Source organism: Asparagus officinalis, chromosome 10 (genome assembly GCF_001876935.1).
Source record: "Asparagus officinalis chromosome 10, Aspof.V1, whole genome shotgun sequence".
Classification (NCBI taxonomy): Eukaryota; Viridiplantae; Streptophyta; class Magnoliopsida; order Asparagales; family Asparagaceae; genus Asparagus; species Asparagus officinalis.
The window spans coordinates 10,333,313-10,356,715 of record NC_033803.1 but is presented as its reverse complement, the minus strand read 5'-3'; the positions used below and the strand labels follow the sequence as shown (position 1 = coordinate 10,356,715).

Genomic DNA, 23,403 nt, shown 5'->3' with positions numbered 1-23,403 from the left:
ATTTTTCTTTTTCTCCTTACACCCATCTGGAAACTCAACAACGTTTGGGTGGCTTCATCGGTGCTGCCATTCCCTGATGATGACGCATGGGTGGACGACGACTTGGAGGCAGGGGAGGATGTGAGAGAATCGGTGCCACGGTCGGTCTCAGATGGCAAAAGGGGGTCTTCGTCGGTCTTGGAAGGCGAGGGAGGATCTTCGTCGGTCTTGGAAGGCGACGGCGAGTCTTCTCGCTCGTCGTTCATTGGTGCATGTTCCTGACGTTGCAGCGGCGGCGGAGGATGGTGAACAACTTCGAATTCGTTCGCCGATTTTTTCTCCATCTGCGATCTGGTTTCGACCTAACCCTAGAAGCGGATTTTGGTTTTTCGCCGGAGAGAAAGCCAGAGACAGAGTGCGGGAGGGAGAGAGGAGAGAGAGAGAGAGCGCCTCGATAGTAGCGGAGTGGGCGGCACCGTTACCAACGTACGGAGGCTGTAGCAGAGTGGGCGGGAAGGGTAGATTCGGGATTCTGAGGATTGAGTGAGCTGGAGGGCCTGAAATGAAGTTTTGGAGTGTATCTTGGGTTTATACCAAACATTAAAAGTACATGGGGCTGTTGCACATTGTTTTTTCAATTTTGGGGCCTTAAAACAAATTTTCCTTATTTATATTATAATATAGTAGTTGATATTATTCATAGCTAACTCATTCATTGAGATTATTTATCTTAAGATATAACTACATGTAGATATTTATTCCATTAGGTCTTTTTTTCCGGCTAGAAAAAATAATTTGGGTTCTGGGATTAACTCACATCCCATCTAAGTTTCCCCATATGAAAATAAAATAAAAGTTAAATTATTCACAGCGGGTGATCTGAACGGTTGAGAGCTTCCAACATGGCTCCAACGATCTTAGATTCGATTCCGTGTTAGGTTATAAAAAATAAAAGGTAAATTGTACTAAACCCTCAAACTTTTAGCATTTTTAGATAGCCCCTCAAAAACTTATAAAATCATACTAAACCCCAATAACTATTAGAATTGCATAAGCTCTCAATAAGTTTTCGCATTTTACCAAATAATCCCCATGATGGCTTAAGTCCGCATTTTACTTTGGCATTAAATTTTATATCCTAAATGTGGATATATTAGTGCCATCAAGGGGGTATCTGCAAAATATGGGAAATTATTGGGGGATTTTCTGCAATTCCAATAGTTATTGGTGTATGGTGCGATTTTAAAAGTTATTGGAAGCCTACCACAAAATGCGGAAAGTTTTTTGGGGGGTTTAGTGTAGTTTGTCGTTTATTACCCAAAAATGAAACAAACAAGTTCCCGGGAGAAAAAACGCCATTCAAAAAGTCCTAGACGAGCGAGAACCGAAGAAACCCTATCCTGCTTTCAATCGAGAAAACAAAAACAAACCCTAACCCTAACCTCAGCCATGCAACCCTGCTCCAGACCCAAATCCATTCCCCCTCGATGTCGGCGCAGGTTAGCATCGCCACCGCCTTCTCCCCTTACCGATTGGCCCGGTCCCGGCGACAGAGCTTCAGGTTCAAGTGCCGATCGAGCGTCGACGGCGAAGAGGTAAACCCTAAACCCTAATCGATCGAGTTGGAGAGAAAACTGGTTGTTTTACTCATGGACTGGAGTTTCCAGGAGTATTTGATCGATGCACCGGTTTCGATCGGCGATGGATTCTCCTTCAGTGGAGGTTCGGGATGCTTCTTTGTTTTTTGCTATAAATTAAGGAAATTTGAGGTTTTAGGCGATGAAATATTTGAAATTGGAACAGGGAAGTATTCTGATGGGAAGAGTCCATCCGATGAATGGTTTGCTAAAGGAAAAATGGTATTCTACTGCATCGCTAACTCACGCTATTACTGAAAAATAAATAATTACTTGAAAGAACATAATTTGTTATGGTTTTATTTCAGTGTATTTAAGCCATTGATCATGTTGAAATGATAATAAGAAGTTAACTTATTAATTCTAGAGGCCCACTGGTCAAATAACAAAGTCCAAGAAGAGCATGCTATTCGTACATCTTTTCTCCAAAGAAATTTAATTTTAGAAAACATTAATATCACGAAACATTATCACTATGTGGTAAAATTCCGGGAGAAAGAGGTTCTCACCTTGGAAAACGTTGTCCATTGTTTTCCTGGGTTAAATTTTCATGATATATATCCTTTACCTCAGGTATATTAGAATGATCAATTGATTTAACTAGATCAAAATCTAGTAATTGAAGTATAGTAGATTAGTATGCAGTAGGTGAGCATCTGTATGTCATAAGGAACAACTGTTGATACTATGCATGAAACATAAGGAAGAGATTTTTTTTCCCTTTCTGCTATTTTTTAATAGCATTATTTGCCCAATAAGTTGAAGTGGGGTTGAAGGGAGTTGCCAACTTATTGTAACAACCTGGTAGGAATAAGGTATGCTATCTAAAGGTTGTGAAGATGAAGAAGGTTGTACAAGGCTGGGTAGTTGCAAGATTTGAAGTGTTATGGGTTTAGATTGTTCTTCCACAGAAAAGAATGAGATTAAGCCTGTTAGCAGAAATCTAGGGCTCTAACTGTGCTTGTAGTTATATTCCTCGTTATATCCTCATATATCCTGATGCATGCACATGTGTCTTATCAATAATTGTCTGCTGATATTTGATTGCTTCTTAGAGAATCTAGTTTCAAATCTTATTTTAGCACTGTTAACTTTCTTATTATACTAGATAAAAGCTTATCCTGTCTACGGCGGCAAAGGGAGGGCAAAGGATCCAATTTTTGGTCTTACCATGGGAGCTGGCTCGCAATCTGCAGATGATGTTTTCAGGTGAATCAGCATTCTGAGTGGTAAGCAGACTATCAGCTAGTTTGGAGTTGTAATCAGGAAAACCAACATGCCATAGGGCCCATGTTAGAATAAGTTAGTGAAACCTGCCGTGCATTGTTAGAATATCTCATACAAATGTTATGCTTGTGTTTGTAGATGGTTTTGTGTCGAATCTGGAAACTCCTCTAATCATTCAGTCATACTAATTCATGGTTTTCCATCTCAGGTAAGGATCATTATTGAACTTGTAACAACCTCCTATATAGTAGAAATATGAATGGTTTTAGCGTTTGTTTCTTAAAACAGCAAACGGTTTATATCTTTGCTGTTATGGATTCTGTTCTATGAGAAGCATGTACCATTTCTATTTTGCCTTTCAATATTCAGAATGGTTCAAATAGATACTACCAGTATTTGAGTGCCTTTCAATGATTCAGAATGGATCAAATAGAGACCACCAGTATTAGAGGATCATGAAGTAACTAACAATATCATGTTACATAATGCTGGTTAATAGTATACTGTAGGTAAAGGAGAAATAGTCTGATAATATCAACATAATGCTATCCTATGTCTAGATTTCATGAATCATCAATTGTGCTTTGCTTGGGATGATTCCAAGTTGGTTCTTATATAAGACAATAAATAGTGTGCACAAGTTTTATTTTGTTTCTTTTTCTCCCATATTGAAGTTACATAGACCCCTTCCCTGAGCATGCCAAGTTCAGTGCCATTCAAGACAGATTTTAAATTTGTCAATTTAATAAGTAGAGATAGATTCTTACTATATTCATCCATTTTCTCTTTTAGGGTTTAGAACAGATTTCGCAGGTCACCTAGAGAATAAGTATGATAGATTGAGTTGATAGAGAACAATGTCTTTGTAAGGATTAAATTGGCTACTTAGTCACCCAATGTGCTGTAGCAAATCAGGTTGTATTGTATTTTAACATGAGTGTGAAGTGTATAAAAAAGAAGTCCCATCTGATGGGTCCAGGTTGATCCTAAACATAACTGAAGATCTTCCTGAATGCATTAGAAAGCAAATCCAATATCAAACAGTTTCCTTTGCTCTCTCATATCTGAATATGAGTGTTTATCATGTATTCCTGTTATTTCTTCTTATTTTCTCTATGTTTGCTCTTTTAGTTATGCCCTTATCTAAAGTTAATAATTAAAGCACATTCATATCTTATATTCTTATTGTATAGTCAGCATGAATTTTAACATCCACTAAAATGTGTTGCTGTATGGCAAGATGGGAGAAATTTTTCTGCATCATGATGAAAATGCTTGATTTCATTACATTACATTTCTTTAATAGATATGTCATATAGCGTATAGGTGCCACAATCTATTAAGTATGCCATGATAAGCAGATGCAATTGCCATGTCAAGGATTTTTTTTTATTTTTTTGCTGGTCATGAACGTTTCCCAGCACCATCTAACAATACCAGCATCCTATCGTGCTAGGTACTATCATTTCCTATTCTAGTGGCTATTTGCTTAATTTCTGAGGTTGCAATTAATGCATTTATCTAAATATGATACTAACATAAAGCTGCTTTCATATTTCCTATGTTTTCTTATGTTTTTCAATCTGATAGGAAGCAAGATCTGCCAGCTGAACTATTTTTCCTTTTGGATCTTTGATAACAGGCATATTCATTTCGCAAAGTCCTTCCTGTTCTTTGTGAAGATTATCACGCTATTGCTTTTGATTGGCTTGGTATGGTCATGATTTTTTTTATGTATGCCATTCTGTCTTTCCATCTGGTTTGTAAGAGACTTTGTTCTACCATCCATTTAAGGCCAATACAATAGAAAAAGAAGAGATCCGAACAACTTTGTCAGTGTTTTGTTTGGAGGTGAGGATTTCCCCCCTTTGTGTAGTGCTAGGTTACTCGAACACAACATTCTGGACATCCATGTGTCGGACACAGAATCTCCGTGGACACACCATGGACGTATGTGGTTCAAAGAAAAACTTGATTTCCCTATTGATTATACCCTAAACTAGTTTCTTTGGTAATATTGGATTCAAAACCCGATAACTGAAACCCATTACTTAAATATTTGAAAAATGCCCATCATATTATCCCATGCGGTTAAAATTAAAAATTTATTGTTAAACCTTATTCTTAGTTTGATTTAACTAGAATAGAAAGAAACATGCAAATGTTATAGGTATTTTAATTCAATATTTGATCAAGGAGGGGATTTCCCTCCTTGACTCTTATGTGGCACAATTCCCACCATGGAAATAAAGTAGGAGAGAGAATTTGATGTAGAACACACGACATATATGTTTATGTCAAAGTGGGACAGTCGCAAGCCCAAACACCGGCTCGGTCGAGGAAAATAATTTGCTACGAAGAAACGGTCATAACTTTCAAACCGTACGTCGGAATTGGATGAATTATATATGAAAATCGACTATCTCGACGATACGAAGCTAACCTAACCCACCCTAAGGATTCGGGTTGCTTCCTTCGTTTCGCAAAATTCCTTACGGTTTGAGAGATATCTGTATTTTTGTCCGATTTTTACTATTTTTAGTAATGTTTTAGGAGTCTGTATTGATTAGGACACAAATCCGATTTGACCGGTGGACTTTCCTAGTCATAAGAAGTTTTTTTAGGAGTTTTAATATTTTAGGAATTCTTTTACTGTTTTTGGTAAAGTTTGAGTCCTTATAGGAGTTTTGAGTCCTTGTAAAAGTCTTATTTTTTTTATTTAAGTAGAGTCTTGTAAGCCCTAGAGGCATAACTTTTAATTAATAAAATTTTGTTTTCTTCAATATTTACTTCGTGGATTCGAAGATTGTCCTTGGTGGATTCCGAGGCTACTACTTCCGCGCTGCGTCAATTGGTATCAGAGTCTTGTTCTTCTGATCAAATGACAGGTGATGAAGCTCCTATTTCTCGAACTGTGTTCGACGTGCTAAAGGTCGATGTTAATCAGATAAACACTGTCATAGAGCGGCTTGAGGCAGTAGTTGAGCGTCTGAACATGACGGGAGTTCAAAATCGCGTTGATGGTCGCCAACGACGTGATCCGACTCCACCGACTCCATATGATGAATCTGACAGCGAGGAAGATAACTATACAACCCCACGTCGCGGTGTTTATCATAGAGACCGTCGACGAAGGGAAAATTATGACGCTGGAGGTTTCAAGATGAAGATGGATCTACCATCTTTCAACGGGCAACTTCATATCGAAGAATTCCTCGACTGGATTGCAGAAGTAAAGAGATTCTTTGAGTATATGAAGATCCCAGAAGAGCGTAAGGTAAAATTGGTGGCCTACCGACTCAAAGGTGGAGCTTCAGCTTGGTGGGAATCTGTTTGTCTGAATCAATCTCGTCAAGAAAAGCCGAAGGTCGAAAGGTAAGAAAATATGAAAAAACTACTGAGGGCCCGTTTCTTGCCAAGTGATTATGAATAAGTTTTATTTGAACAATACCAGAATTATAAGCAAGGTGGTAGAACTATGGATGAGTACACGCAGAAGTTCTATCGACTGTCATCCTACAACAACTTAAACGAGAGCGAGGCACAACAGATGTCCAGATATACGGAGGGATTGAGGATGGCGATTCAGGATCGTGTATCTTTGCAGCAGACCTATACCTTAGCAGACATAGCCTAGCCGAGAAGGTAGAGCGACAACTCAGACGAAATAGTAAATGATCATGGGAAGCTTCCAAAAGACCGCGCACGAGCTTTAATCGTGGTAGGAATAAACAGTCTCAAACTGTTTCTGATCAAGATACTACAATAGAGAAGGCAAAGGATACATCAACAACAGCAAAGAAGACTACACCACCGAACCCATATGTCAAGCCTGACCCGATTAAGTGCTATAGATGTGGACAGTCTGGTCATCGATCCAATCAGTACCCTAAAAGAGGTGTTGTGAATATGACAGATCACGAAGACGAAGACGTAGACCAAGACGATTTTGAAGGTTATGATGGTGGATTGGATCCTGATGATGATGGGGAACAACTTTCATGTGTTGTGCGACGACTATTATTAGCCCCAAAGACAGAAGAACCACCACAGAGGCATAACATCTTCCGCACAAGATGCGTAGTGAAATAGAAGATCTGTGATGTCATCATTGATAGTGGGAACAGTGAGAATATTGTCTCTCGAGTCTCGACACATTGTGGAGAAATTAGGTTTGAAGACGGAGAAGCACCCTACTCCCTACAAGATCGGTTGGATTCGTAAGGGTAATAACGTGCAGGGTGATGAGGTGTGTCGGGTATCTTTTTTCATTGGCCGAACTTATGTTGATGAGGCATTGTGCGATGTAGTTGAGATGGATACTTGTCATATGCTGCTAGGCAGGCCATGGCAGTTTGATGTTGATGCTACGCATAGAGGGAAGGATAACGTTTATATCTTTAAGAAGGATGGTCGACGAATTGTGTTCAAGCCTCTAACCGAGAAGGGGCCTGTTAAAACCAATGTTGCGGAAAGAAGATGTTTTTGGTCGTTGACAATGAATACTTTATGAAAGATGTGAAACAATCCGATGAGGTTTATGCTCTTATTGTCTCGAAAAAAGATGATTCTGCCACCGCTAAAATTTCACCTAAAGTACAGACCCTCTTGCAGCAATTCGATGCAGTTATCCCCGATGATCTTCCTTCTGAATTACCAATGTTTCGAGATGTTCAACATCAGATTGACCTCATTCCGGGATCTCGGCTACCAAATTTACCACACTATCGGATGAGCCCAAAGGAGAGATTTTGTAGAAGCAGGTGGATGACCTCGTCCAGAAAGGCCTTATACGACCTAGCATGAGTCCGTGTGCCGTGCCAGCGTTACTAGTTTCGAAGAAGAACAAAGAGTGGCGCATGTGTGTGGACAGTAGGGCTATCAATAAGATCACCATGAAGTATCGATTTCCTATCCTATGGCTGGAAGACATGTTAAATATGTTATCTGGATCAAAAGTGTTCTCCAAGATAGATCTCAAGAGTGGATATCATCAGATTCGGATTAGAGAATGAGAGAGTAGAAGACTGCTTTCAAGACAAAAGAAGGCATGTATGAATGGTTAGTCATGCCTTTTGGCCTTTCTAATGCTCCTAGCACTTTCATGCGTTTGATGAATCAGGTATTAAAACCCTTTATCGGCAAGTTCGTTGTAGTTTACTTCAATGATATCCTGATTTATAATCAGAGCAAGACTGCACATCTGGACCGCTTGAGGAAGGTACTAGCAGTTTTACAGGAGAACAAGTTGTACATCAATCTGAAGAAGTACAACTTTATGACCAATAACCTTGTATTTCTAGGCTTTATCGTTAGTGTAGAGGGCATCCATATTGATGAAGAGAAGATGCGTGCTATTCGAGATTGGCCTACACCAAAGTCTGTCAGTGAGGTTCGTAGTTTTCATGACCTAGCAATGTTCTATAGGAGATTTGTCAGAAATTTCAACAGTATAGTAACTCCTATCACTGAATGCATAAAAAAAAGGTAAGTTTAATTGGGGAGTAGAAGCGGATCGTAGCTTTGCACTGATCAAGGAGAAGTTATCCACCGCACCAGTGCTTGCACTTCCATACTTTCAAAAGGTATTTGAAGTTGATTGTGATGCGTCCATCATAGGAATTGGTGGTGTGCTATTTCAAGAAGGACGTCCAGTTGCTTTCTACAACGAGAAACTCAGCGAAGCTCGGCAGAAATGGACCACATATGAGCTAGAGTTATATGCTATAGTTCAGTCTTTAAAGCATTGGGAGTACTATTTGATCTCGCGGGAGTTTCTGCTTAATATTGACCATCAGACTTTGAAGTCCCTTAATAGTCAGACTACCATCAATCGTATGCATGCTCGTTGGATGGCATATCTGTAGCGTTTCACCTTTGTTTTGAAGCACAAATCCAGACAGCAGAATAAGGTTACAGATACACTCAGTCGGAGAGCTAGTTTACTAGTAACTTTGTAATCAGAAGTGATTGGATTTGAGTACCTAAAGGAGCTGTATGCAGAGGATGAAGACTTTAAGGATGTTTTGGGACGACTGTCAACAGAATAAATCAGTCAAAGACTTTCATATTCAGGATGGTTATTTATTTCATGGAGATCAGTTATGCATACCCCAGAGTTCGTTAAAAGAGCAGATAATTAGAGACCTTCATGCTGGCGGGTTAGGAGGACACTTGGGGCGAGACAAGATGATTGCTTCTATTGAAGAGTGATATTACTGGCCTCAGCTGAAGAAGGGAGCAGAAAAATATGTACGGTGTTGTTCAGTTTATCAAGTTGCTAAGGGACAGTCTCAGAATACAGGATTGTATACACCTTTACCTGTTCCTGATGCGCTATGGCATGATATCTCTATGGACTTTGTGTTGGGACTGCCTAGAACCCAACGAGGTATGGATTCTATTTATGTTGTGGTTGATAGGTTTTCGAAGATGGCGCACTTCATTCCATGCAAGAAGACTGCAGATGCTAGTCGCGTTGCCGATCTTTTCTTTCGGGAGATAGTTCGCCTTTATGGAGTGCCAAAATCCATCACATCCGGTCGTGATTCTAAGTTCTTATCCTACTTTTGGAGGACTTTGTGGCAGCGATTCAATATTTATCTTAAGTTCAGTACTGCTTATCATCCTCAAACGGATGACCAAACTGAAGTAGTAAATCGCACTCTCGGTAACCTTCTTAGATCCATCTCTGGCGATCATCCGAAGCAGTGGGATCTTGCTCTGGGACGTGCTGAATTTGTTTATAACTGTATGGAGAATCGAACTACAGGCAAGGTTCCCTTTGTGATTGTGTATGGAAGGCTTCCGAATCATTATTTTAACCTTGCTCCACCGCCTAAGCTTCCCGGACAGAGTGTTCTTGCAGATCATATGGTTGAAAAGATACGGTCTATCCAACAAGAAGTAAAGGAGAAGATAAAGCAGTCTAATGCTAAATATAAGGCTGATGCTAATCGACACAGGAGAAAGAAGGTGTTTGAAGAGGGAGATACGGTGGTGGTGTTTCTGCGAAAAGAACATTTTCCCGTGGGCACCTACAACAAGCTGAAGAATAAGAAGTATGGTCCATGCAAAATACTAAAAAAGATTAGCGACAATGCTTATGTGGTTGACCTTCCTACAGATTTAGGTATCTCTCCTAGTTTTAATATTACAGATTTGTTTGAGTATTACCAACAGTTGTTCATGCAAGTGTAAGCTCGGGGTCGAGCTCTTTTCAAGCAGGGGGACTGATGTAGAACACACGATAGACATGTTTATGTCAAAGTGGGACAGTCGCAAACCCAAACTTTCAAATCGGTCGAAGAAAATAACTTGCTACGAAGAAACATCCATAACTTTCAAACCGTACATCGGAATTGGACGAATTATATATGAAAATCGCTATCTCGACGAGACGGAGCCAACCAAACCCACCCCAAGGGTTCGGTTTGTTTTCTTTGTTTCGCCAAATTCCTTACGGTTTGAGAGATATCTGTATTATTATTCGATTTTTACTATTTTTAGTAATATTTTAGGAGCCTGTATTGATTAGGAAACAAATCCGATTTGATCTCAGATTTGACCTGTGGACTTTCCTAGTTATAAGGAGTCTTTTTAGGAGTTTTAATATTTTAGAAATTCTTTTTTACTACTTTTGGTAAAGTTTGGGTCCTTGTAGGAGTTTTGAGTACTTGTAGACGTCTTGATTCTTTTTCTATTTAAGTAGAGTCTTGTAAGCCCTAGAGGCATAACTTTTAATTAATAAAATTTTGTTTTCTTTAATATTTACTTTGTGAATTCGAAGCTCTTCGTGGATTCGAAGACTGTCCTTGGTGGATTCCGAGGCTACTACTTCCGCACTGCATCAGAATTTGTCTTGATGGGGATTGTGCCACATAGGAGTCAAGGAGTAAAATCCTCTCCTTGACAATGACAATGATACCCATTAATCTCATATATATATATATATATATATATATATATATATATATATATATTATATATAGTAATGATTACATTGTGAGCTTCTAGAATAGGAATTAAACTAGTTTAATATGTTAATTTTTCAAACTGCTTAATAGTCGTCCCTTTTGTACATAGATAAAATAATGATTAAAATTTTCTAAATGATATGGTTTTTTTTCTACTTATAGATCATGTGGGTTGTAAATTAGGGTGGATAGTGCAGATCATCGTATCGAGTAGCCTAGTAGGCTAGCTCACGAGAAGAATCTCATCTCGCCATCTCATTTTATCATTTTTCTATATATATTTATGTGTTTGTATACATATATTTGCGTGTGTGTATACATAGACATACATACATATGTATGTATGTACGTATACGTATATACACACACATACATATATAGCCATGTCCCCGTATCCTACGTTATACAAATTTGTCATGTCCTGTGTCCATGTTTGCGTCCACACCCGTATCCGTGCTACCTAGCTTTTGGGATGTGTGCGTGGGTGGGTGTGAGGTAGATGGGTGGTTTGGGGGAGACGTGGGGAGAGGTCAAGCAGGAACTAACTAGATTTCATAACTCAAATTGTCTACTAAAGTATAATTGGATAAGAGCTTAGTGAATGGAGTTGACCATTGTTTCTTAGGTGTTATAAATGAGTAAACCTTGGCAATTAAAAACTTTGTAAACATCAATGAAAATGAGGAGAAAATGTGGTGCAAAGATGGACTAAGTTTGAACTGTTTAAGGACAAGATAAGGAGTGAATGTTTTGAAGAGGTCTGAAAAAATGGGTACAATATTTGAGCATTTTGAAGGAGGCAGTACTTCTATTTAGATGGAAGAGCTGTCAGGATGCTAGTGAAAAGGCTGCATCTAGTAGCAAGGAAAGAGAAAAAATGTCATTTTTATAATAACATGGCGATAAGGAGAAAGAACAAATTTTCCTGTTGAATGCTTAAACTGAGTCTTTTCAGTCTGCATATCGGACATAAAAAGTTCGCTATCTTCTACAGTCAATATGGGGCGGTATCATAAAGTATTTTTTCTTTTAGATAATTTATAATTTATTTATTGTGTTGACAAATCAACACCTTTCCTGCTTCCAGGTTTTGGATTTTCAGAGAAGCCTCAGCCAAAGTATGGCTTTGACTATACATTGGATGGTAACTGTTTCAGAAACATACTTCTTGCGTATTCTGCCAAACCTTGATACTTTCTACTTATAGAGGCATTTACATGTTACAGAATTTGTTTCATCTTTGGAGTCACTTATTGATGCACTTGGTCAAGATAAATTTTCACTTGTTGTCCAGGTTTTTTGCTACAACTTTCAACATGCGTTTGTACATTTTGTTGCATTTTCCTTGCAGTAAAAGGTTTGTTTAAAATCAAATGTTTTGCAGGGCTATTTTGCTCCAATAGTTGTCAAATATGCCAGCTGTCACCAAGAAAAACTGAAAAATCTTATTCTCATCAACCCCCCCGTAAGAAAATTGCAAACATCTATCTTATCTTTCTTCAGAAACTATTGTATATCTTGGGATAACATGCTTCTGTACATCTATGTTTCTTAGTTTTATTTGTGTTTTTTCTACTCAATGAAAGTTTCTTTCATTTTGTACTGAAAACTGAAACATCCTTTTATATGTTTCTTCTCAAATTAAAGATAATGGAAAAGCACATCAAGTTACCATCAACTTTGTCCATATTCAGCAGCTTCTTGTTGGGTGAGATATTCTCCCAGGTTAGACGACTATGCTATCGTCAATTGCATCTCATGTGATTCTTTCTTAAGGTTCAAAACTTCAAATTATAAGAAGAGGGGGAGGACTTTTTTTAAAGTACTTGTGGTTTCTGCTTGCAGGATCCTCTCAGAGCTAGTGATAAGGCTTTGACTAGTTGTGGGCCATATAAAATGAAAGAGGAGGATGCAATGGTTTATAGAAGACCATATCTTACTTCTGGATCTTCTGGTTTTGCATTAAATGCGATAAGTAGAACCATGAGTAAGGACTTGAAGGTGAAATCCCTTTTTGCATGAATAGTTGCTTCCTTTGCTCTTTTTTCTTTGTATTTTTTTTTCTAATGTGTGATTTTCAGCCTATATTTACCTGAATTTATGTTTAGTCCTATTATGTGATGTGTGTTATTGAAATATTATTAATCATTGGATGATGAATGCTTCTATGCTGACCTTGGAACTACATATACTAGTGTGATAATTAAACTCACTGTACTATTTGCTCATGCAAAGCATGTATTTTTCTCATAGAGGTCTTAGCTTTATACTATTAAAGTTAATCCGTTAAATTCTTATTCAGTAAATCAACACTACAGAAGATCCTTTTGAACACTACGTCCAGAGGAATTTCTGAGTTTGAAAATAGCATGTTCATAGTCATTACAAAGAATCTTATTCTTCTAAACTTTTGACATCAGTATTATTTCTGAAAGCGCACTTTTGCTGACATTTTTTATGCCATGAGTCCAAAGCATTGTATTAGCTCAACGGTGAGCCTTTTTCGTACTAGGGATAAATACCACTTGATGTATGCTGGCATTTTTAGTTCAACGGTGAAGTCCCTTTTTCTATTTTTATTTATTTATTTATTTTATTTTATTTATTTTTGCATTTGGACTGGTTATGACTTACTGTATACTGGTCAGTGATATCAAATTTCTTTGGAGTTCCAGCATTAATATCGTTCAGATTAATCTTTGACTTTTTTTTTCCAATTGCAATATTGTTTATATCAATGTTGCTTGGAGTGTTGCCTTACCTATCTCACTTGAGGAGTTCATTTAAGTATTTGTTATTTCATCTTCTGGAAATAAAGATTCCAATTGTCCTGATCTGGTAGAAGTGCAATTCGCAGCAAAGTGGCTTATATACATATGAGAATCTGCAATTCTATCTTTTGTTAGATGTTACCTGAATAGCTTAATTTCATTCCCCTGCAGTTACGTTTGCATCATCATCATCCCTATACCTGTCGACATTATGATATTTTTCTCTTTCAAATAACCAATCTGTAAAATAACACATTTCCATTACATTGTTTCGTTTGGCTTATAAAGTTGTACATATTTGGTAACTGAATCAATTACCAAATAAGAGGTCTAAACTAATACTAAGTCGAGATTCGAGTGTTTGGCTCACACAAATAAAAGACATTATACCCTATTATTCCTCTGTCTAAATAGGGCATAGCTGCATTTGCCTTGCTCTATTTTTTCCTTTCAGCCATGCAATTGTATTCTGCACTCAGTATGAGGTTGTTGATGTCTTTGACTGTTGGACTTACACTATCCATTGTGCTTGATATAGTATGAGACATACTGTCTGTTTTGTTTCTAGCATCAAATATCTAAGAAAGCAGTCTACTTTTCTCTTTTGTTTTACATTATTATTCTTAATTATATTCAGTTCATAATTGAGTTTGTAAAGACATCAGCATGATCTAAGTAGCTCTCATCCTTATTGGTTCTATTTGGATGTTACTGACCCATCACCAAACAAATTATATTGAAGTGAGACTTGAAGAAGATATATTGAAACCTTGTGCTCCAGGACTTTCCACCTTTTCGCTCAAAATATTAAGAGAACAATCAATCACACATAGTTAATAGAATTTCTGCCTGGGGATAGACAGCCGGGGTTTTGAATGTTTTCCTTGTTCAAGGCAAAGCGATCTGCAGAGGATTTGTTAGGCCACTAGGTTTAGACTTCTGATTGATTAAGACTGGCTAGTATCTGGAGAGAACTTTGTTTATCAAAAGTTTCTCTACAGACTGCAGAAAAACTTTATTAACATACACTTGTTTCACACAATTTTTTTCTCTTAAGTTTATTTGGTTGAACTAATTTTTTATGCCATGGTTCTTACTTGCATATACAATCAGGTTAAACCTCTTCTTTAATCATCTCTAATAGGTTTATGTTGAATCAATGAGGACAATATTAGCCAGCGAATCTTGGAAGACAGACACAACAATATGTTGGGGTCTAAGAGATCGATGGTTGGGCTATGACGGTGTTGAAGATTATTGCAAGTCCTTAAACCATAGACTGGTGGAACTGCCAATGGTTTGCTCCCTCGCCCTCCCTCATTGTATCATATCGTTATAATAATTGTTATTGCTCTATCAAGTGCTTTGCTCTAGTATTCGTTTATGAATATTTCATTATTTTTAAGTATTGTTATTTTAGGCTTAGCTAAGAAGCATTTCTGGAAATTCAATAGACAAACTTTACCTAGCAGTCGTCTCTCTCTTGTTTCAACACTTGTATAGCACCATTAGATCCCTAGAATTGAATATATGTTGAAGATCAGCAAACATTGATAAGCAATTAGGAAACAATAATATGCAATTTTGAATAGTTGTTCTGAACAGCTCATCGCATAAGATTTTCTCTGTAAACTTTGAGGCTTTTAATCGTTAACTATTTACTGGTAATATTTTTGGGTGCCAATATATTAGTTAACAATTAAAATTGATGCTCAAAGCCTAAAATACTCGTAATCTGGTTTAAATGGGACTTATGGTTAACAATCATTAGAAACAACTAAATGGTAACGGACATGCTACATGCATAGAACTTCGCTAAATTCATGCAGGTAGGGGTGGATCCATATGTGTAGTCAGCCGGGCAGTTGTACGCTAACATTCTCAAATTTTATATTTAAAAGACTGTCAAAGCTGCCGGCCCGCGCCCCCGCCCGCCCTCCGGCCCAAGAAACCAAGAAGGAAAGAAAAACTTTAAAAATTGGCACCGTCGCTTTAAATGGAATTCTTAACTTACATATACAAATAAACACATTTGCGTTAGCCACTATTTGAAGTTAGAAGTTCGTCTTATTTCAAGAAAATGAATGCTCAAATGGCTGGCGCCATGTAAAGTTAGTCCTATTGAGGTCTATTAACAATCCCAATAACCTAAAGCCAATACTTATTACTACTTTTCCAATAGGCAATCTCTCCACAATCACCGGCTATCCGGCGCCCGCCCGCCGCCGCTGCGCCGGGCCCCCTACAAGCACACAACACATACCCGTCCAGACGTGGTCCCCGCGGCCTGGGTCCGTAAGTCTGATGCTTGCTGGAGTGGCCCCTTTCAGAATTTTTTTTGGGTCCACCATTGCATGCAGGTAACAGGTAACGCAGATGGAATGCAGTTCAAATAAAAATTTCTATATAAGTATTCATTAAATGTTTGAAAACTTTTTCGTGAGAATGAAACATACAGTTTGATGGTAAACTTAAAGTTCTTGTGGAATATCGCAGGCAGGTCACCATGTGCAAGAGGATTCAGGAGAAGAGCTCGGAAAGATCATTGCACGAATTATTGGTAAAGTTAAATAGATATACTTTGGTAGCTACCTGATCCTATTTCAATTGGTGAATGCGGAAAATCTCCAACTTACTGAAGGCATATGAATCTTGCAGATAAATAGATTATGTCATAAGTTGCATAATTCCATGTTAAGTTCAACATACACAATTGTGCTCCTTGAACCGAGTTAGCAATATGATGTACTGGGTATTGTACATAGTAATCTTCACTCAAGGGTGACTCAATATGATATTCTGCTGGACAATCTGTCATGTTTCCTAGGTTTGAATGTTGAATTTAGTTGCATAATTGGGAAAAACAAGTTAGATTTGTGCTTTGTAACTGAGCTATCTGGATTATGTATTTTGTCCAAAGTATACTAGTCCCATTGTTTAATTTTTAGCTGAAGGCCGCCATGACAGAACTTAATTTTATAAGTTATTATTGGACTTAGTTCATAAAAGTAACCACGCAAATTTGATGGATTACAGCATGCATATAGTAGGTATTTGCAATTTGTTGCCTAAGCTTTGTACCTGTACCTTTCTATGTAAGTACATCTGGTATGTGAGCATAACAGTCTAAATATTGTTTTCAAATAGAATGGTTTTGAATTTAATTTAACATTGTGTCTGGGGATACTAGGGGGAGGAAAGGAAAGGTAAAATAGAGAAAGGAAAGGTAGAGAAGGGGAGAGCAAATATAATATAAACTTTCTCCTACCCTCTTTTGTTACCTTTCCAAAAAAAAAAAAAAACATCCCTAAAAAAGACTCCCAAATAGATTTAAAAGTGTTAACTTTCCTTCCCTTCTCCTTGGCTACCCCTCATCCAGAGACACCGTGAAGTGTATCGCGCGTCACTCATCACTCAAGGAAAAGAATCTCATGTTGACACCCATTTACTGTTCGAAAGGATTATGCCAGAGGTCCAATAATACCAGCCGCATTTGATACTATTTGAGTTAACAACTGCATTAGTGGGAGGATAAATTCTCTAAAATTCCCTACTTGTCTTCCCCTTAGTTTTGTTCGTATTCTTCCTTGTAGAGATTTCCGGACAAATTTTGAAAACAGACCACTTTACAAAAATATTCCAAAAAAAAATATCCGTTTTTACTTTATTTTTAAAAAAACGACTCAGTTTCAGCCTCAGTGGGTCGTTTTTTTGCGAAAAATGTTTTCAAACTTCACGGGAGGTTCAACTCCTGTGAAGTTTTGTTTTGAAAAAAACTTCACGAAAGTTCAACTCCCATGAAGTTTGGGAACATTTTTCGCAAAAAACGACCCAGTTTCAGCCCTGAGACTAAAACTAGATCGTTTTTTGCGAATATTTTCAAAACAGATCTTTTTTTGAGAATATTTTTGCAAAGGGGTCTGTTTTAAAATTTTGCACTCTATCTTAATCTTCATGAGAGATTAAGACGGTGTCCTTGATGCCACATTCTTTCTAACGCCAAGTAAGGTAACCAAAAACTCATCAGAGTATACTTCTTCTATTGGAGGACAGCCAACAAATTCCTTGTGGAATTAGTAAAAATACAAAAAAAAAGAGAGAAGTGATCAAGGAGGTTAGTTTTCCTTCCTTTACAATTAATGCATGAATTCTAAGAGTATATAATATACGACGAGTATCGGTAAAGAGGCCAGCATCCCAAATATTACCCTGCAAAAAATTGAGGGAAAAAAAAATATATATACATTAGAGTTGAGCACCCAAGTAATTTGATGACTGAAACCTTGTAAGATTGTATCTATTTACTTACGCAGTGCTCAGCACATCAGCATGCAAACCATACTCCTTGGCAAATATAAACGAGGTAATGGATTGAGGTACCGCAGCCTGCACAATTAAAAACAAAAGAAGGAAAAAAAAAAAAACAGTTAAGACAAGGATTAGTTAGTGTTATCATTATTTTGTTAAACCAAAGCTTTTGTGTCACCCCAGTTTCATGTCGGCTCATGGGTTGCACATCTAAATCTTCCTATCTCATATCATTAATCTTAGGTGAATGTTCGGGATGCAACATATCAATATCACCGGTGTGATGTACGTTCATTCTATCAACTATGATGTGGATATCTTAACGATTCAACTTATAGTTATCTGGATATATGTTTTCTCAACAACACATCAGTCAAGATAAAGATCAAGGATTATACAATTGTCTCACCTGTATGATTGCAACTCGGAGAACATCGCCATGGAGGCCCACAGCGATAGACCCAACGGCCATCGCAGCAGGGCCAGCAACGAACCTCAGGGCCATGCCAATGGCCGTCAAACCAGGCCCACAAGCGATTATCTTCTTTTGTTGCGCCATAAACAGCCCTAAGTCACATGTTGACATGTTAGACCAAAACTTTAGCAAAAAGATTGTATTAGGGTAGTCAATAGGAAAACTGCATATTATTTAGTGGACGGCTGCCATACATTACAAAGATTGATGATATTTATTAGGGAAATTTTGCAAAATAGTCCGTTTTTGCTAATTATTTAGAAAAATAGACCGTTTTGCTAAATAATTAGCAAAATAGACCTTTTTTGGCCAATAGGCCAAAAAGAGGTCTATTTTGCAAAACAGCTCAGAAAACATACGGGACTAGTAGTCCCGTATGTTTTAATCACGGATTAGTGAACTCAGAAAATTTTACAAAACATTGAGATGAACTCAGAAAACATACGGGACTACTAATCCCGTATGTTTTCTGAGTCACTAATCCGTGATTAAATTGGCCTTTTTTTTTTCAAAATCGACTACTAATCACGGATTAGTCTTGTTTTTCAAAATCGACCTTTTTTTTTCAAAAGAGGTCTATTTTGCTAATTATTTAGCAAAACGATCTATTTTGCTAAATAATTAGCAAAAATGGACTATTTTGCAAAATTTCCCTATTTATTACAATCCTACGCATTTACATTGACTTTTGCTTCAAGGTAAACTATAATTGTCAACTAAACAATAGTTTGCGGTAAAAATGCAGTGATCGCTTTGCTAATTTTTTTATAATCGAAATCGTGTAACAAGGTGCTAGTAATGTTACCCATGCTGAACATAGCCATTCCGGTTCCTGATTTTGCCATGATTAAGACCGAATTATCCATGATAACCGGCATCTGGAAGTGCCACCTGTCAAAATTCAAGCCATCGAATAAATAATCAAACTTCTTGAGTTGAAAACAAAATTTAATTCATTTTTCCTATTCACCAAATTTTTTTGTCGTGAAACTGTCAACTGATGTCGACTCTCTAATGTGTGCCATCAGGTAAAATCTAAAAGTTTATTCAAATAACCTTTGGTGTCATTTATGGATTACGTGAGACAGTTTTAGGAATTTCAAAATGTTCGTTTACGCTCGAAAAATAGAGAATATTTTGATAGGATGTGTATGCGCTGTCTTCTGTTGATAAGTTATGAGGGTCATATTACAAAAATAGGTGTAATTTGCAAATGACCCTCTTCATCTGTACTTTTAACTCCCCTAAGGGGGTGTTTGTTTCACCAGAAATTTTAGCATTTGGTATGGATTACAAGTTTTGGGCTTAAAAAGTGAGTTTTTTTATATTTTGGGATTCCATATATGATGTTTGTTTTAAGAAAAATTTTAGAATGTTGAATCTCAAAAGTGCAAAAAGTGCCCAATTTTTAGAATTTACCAAATCCTCTCAATTGGAGAAGATTTTGACAAATCTCATCAATGGGTGTGCTTAACTCTCAATTGGAGAGGATTTGACAAATCCCAATTTTATCTTTTTGTGAGAAGGTAACCTCACCAAGATAACATATTCATCATATTATAAAATTTTGGCATTTGGTAATACTACAATTTGAGCTTGAAACAAACAAAATATTACAAATTGTAGTATCTCAAATCCCAAAATATTAATGAAACAAACAATATTTAGAAATCTCAACACATAACAAAACACCTATGGATTTCAAATCCCATTGTGAAATTCATATCCTAAAATTATGAAACAAACACCCCCTTATCAAGGCTTCAACATCCCTGAATTACTATTCTTAAAAAGCTAAATTCCAGGGAACACTAAGTTGAGGGGGGTTATTGTAATACCCCAACCCTTGAGAGGGTGATGTGATTAGTATTGATAGATTTGATTGGAATACTCATACCACCAATATGCATCTTTTTTTCGGGAACCCAACTCTTAGAAGCTCCAAAGTTAAGCGTGCTTGGCCTGGAGAAATTCTAGGATGAGTGATCCCCTGGGAAGTTTTTCAAGGAGCGCATGAGTGAGGACAAAACGAGTTAAAAAGACATGTGGTGATTTGTGAGGCCAGTCCATCAGATCTAATAGCGTACCGATTCCGGGATTTCGGGGCGGGGCGTTACAGTTATCTGCTATTGAGGGCATAAACTTAGGTAGGGGTGCATTCAGTTCGAATACGGCTTGGATATGATGCTTACTATGTCCATATCCGCTTACCCATCTCGGATACATATACGGATACGGATATATCTTGGTAAGGAAATTCATATCCATATCTGCTAAAATCGGATACGGATACAGATATGGATGTAGATATAAGCGGATATGCTTGCGGATACAAAACGAATATGAGAAAACTAGATAGTATTGAGAAAAACATAGTTCATGTGATACAAAAGAGATCCTTAATATGTTCATTATAGCTAAAAAAGCCAAGATTAGACATCTTGATTATCAAAATTAACCACAAATCCATAATTTAAGAATCGAAACTATCGTAAGAGTATGGTTAATGTGTATTCGGATATTTGGGTTCTGAAAACGGATATTTAACTACAAAACCATAGCCATGACCATATTCTATCTGTTATAGATTTGAGTAACCATGTCCGTATCCTAACAGATACGGATATTTCCTCGGATACGGATACGGTTTAGCACCCCTAGACTCAGGTGGTGTTCTCTGGTACGGAAGATATAGATGAGGGGGTTATCCGCAATTCAGCCTAAGCATAGTTTATGGCACTTTTCGTGTGGTTTACCCTAAAACTTTTCAAGTAATGCCTTAAAAGTCTATGAAAGATTTGAGGGCTTTTTGTTTTTAGGTCCATTTGTTTACCTGACTTTATCTTTAAACCCAAGTATTATTAGTTGTTTCTTTAAACCCAACTTTCTTTTTGAATTTATCTTTAAACCCAATTTCTTTATATAGGGGGACCCACATATGAGAGTATTATATTTTGGAATTGGGTTTAAAGATAAATACAAAAAGAAAGTTAGGTTTAAAGATACACCTAATAATTCTTGGGTTTAAAAATAAAGCTAGGTAAACAAATGGACCTAAAAACAAAAAGCCCAAGATTTGATTAGAATTTGCATGTATACCTACCGATTAGCAATGAAAGCCCAAGAAACACCAAGCACACTAGCGTAAGTGTTAGGATTAAGGGCGAGCTTAATCCAAACAATCTTCATCAACATCCAAAACGTGGGCCTGGAAGGCCTCAGCTCCTCCTCCTCCTCAACATCTTTCCCCTCCTCCGTCGCCGCCTCACACACCACCCACACCCCTCCATTCTCGCCACTCCCGCCCGCCATCCTCCTCCCCCTCGGCGCGCCGCCCTTCCTGAACGCTCAAAAACAAAACAGCAGCAGCAGTTCAGCTCAGACAATCACCCATGCACCACGACGTCTGCCACACAGCCTCCGCCCACTTTCCTCCCATACATCGCCTCCAAACAACGGCCGCCCCCCGACCACCAGCAAGTTCGTCATCGTCAAAAGCGAATACCCCGTTATCGCCCAGCAATACCTGTCCTTATTGCTGTCGGCGGCACCATCGTTAGTGCGCCTGGAGAATCTGACGTAGAGAAAGAGAATGACAACTATGAGGATTTTCGAGAGGGAGTCAGCGGCGAGGAAGCGAAAGTTCATGGTGAAGGGGTTGATGGTTAAGGTGAAGTGGAAGGTGAAGAAGGGGAGGGCGAAGAAGGCGACGAGGCGGTTGATGGCGTCCGGCTGCGCCAGCGGGGTGAAGATCGCCAGCCACCGGACGGAGCCGTAGCCGAGGGATGAGGCTGCCGAAGTAGAGGGGCACCATGGCTTGAACCACCTTGTATATGTCTCCCCATCCTATCATCTTTCTTTTTAATTGTATTCTTTTTTTTTTAATTAGGTTGATGGTGATGATGATGATGATGAGGAGGAACGTAGGAGAGAGGTTGTGTGTATATAGGAGGAGAGAAGGGGACATGCAGAATTAATCATGAAAAAGGTAATGCATGTGGGAATGCGATGGAGAATGAGATCAATTCTTGCCATAATTTCAATTTTTTGGTGTAGTGGAGGAAATATTAAGATGGTATTAATAGAATAATTCTGATTTCAAATTCCAAGAATAGTGTGTCCACCAAACTTTATATCCACTCATTTAACATATAAAAAGTCACTTCATATCATGCAAGGATCCCTAGGAAACATCTAAGGGTTAAAAAGTTTAGTGGATGTCCACTTAAGTGGACACAAGTTTTGCTCTATATATATATATATATATATATATTGTTCTGTCAAATATAACAAGACGTGTATATTTTTTTTCTATAAGTCTCCTATCATGTATAAAAATATATATTTAACCACTGGTCATATGAATCAATGATAGACTATTCTTTCAATCTTTGAATCAAATTAAGATTTTCTAAGATCGTAATAACTCACAACAATTTCAGAGTCAGTGGAAAGATATTTTAAAAACTTAATTTATACTGATCTAGGTTCAAATACTATCAAACAATTAATGCTTTGAAGCCTAGATTTTTATAGTAATAACCCTCAACAATAAAACTTAATTTAGAATTTTGATACAGTGAAAAGAGACATCAAGAATATCGTGTGGACAATATATGTATGGTGTTGGGGTTTTGAGGAGGGGCATGGAAATGTTTGAAGCTTGAGGAGAGGGCTAATTGGAATGAGGAATGATCAATTTGTTAATTATTGGATTTGGCTAGTCTCACATTGATGATTGATGATGTAATATTGAGGGCTGAGAAGGATATGAGAATACACGTTTTCTTATGAGAAGCGGCAGCATTTGCTCCCTTTCTCGTAAACTTTTATTAATTGATCGAAGTGGCTAAAACAGCATGACTAACAACTATCTTCACGTTTAATCCTCATCTAATACGACACAAATTATCCTCTTAATTACCTTTATTAACAAGCGTCGTTTTATCTTACCAGCCGCAGAGGATGTACGGTTAGGAGGTTCCAGTATACCTGTAACGGTCTTCGGTTTAATTTCGAATTAGATTAGG

The 23,403-nt window shown here is 37.6% G+C and overlaps 2 protein-coding genes across 2 annotated transcripts; one reads left to right on the top strand and one right to left on the bottom strand.

Annotated features, from left to right (window-relative positions):
- On the top strand, nucleotides 1,677-16,537 carry LOC109825079 (uncharacterized hydrolase YNR064C). Its single transcript, XM_020391791.1, has 13 exons — nucleotides 1,677-1,701; nucleotides 1,783-1,838; nucleotides 2,725-2,825; nucleotides 2,982-3,051; nucleotides 4,486-4,555; nucleotides 11,907-11,963; nucleotides 12,046-12,113; nucleotides 12,204-12,284; nucleotides 12,467-12,544; nucleotides 12,665-12,820; nucleotides 14,735-14,887; nucleotides 16,087-16,150; nucleotides 16,249-16,537. The coding sequence occupies exons 2-13, from the start codon at nucleotides 1,836-1,838 to the stop codon at nucleotides 16,254-16,256; spliced, it is 909 nt and encodes a 302-aa protein (XP_020247380.1). The 5' UTR covers nucleotides 1,677-1,701; nucleotides 1,783-1,835; the 3' UTR covers nucleotides 16,257-16,537.
- Nucleotides 17,649-22,253, bottom strand: LOC109825816 (probable auxin efflux carrier component 5a). The gene is given in 8 exon segments (XM_020392725.1): nucleotides 17,649-17,799; nucleotides 17,900-17,976; nucleotides 18,308-18,465; nucleotides 19,179-19,264; nucleotides 21,477-21,581; nucleotides 21,802-21,814; nucleotides 22,021-22,168; nucleotides 22,170-22,253. Coding segments are annotated over 8 exon segments (717 nt in total). The 5' UTR covers nucleotides 22,227-22,253; the 3' UTR covers nucleotides 17,649-17,726.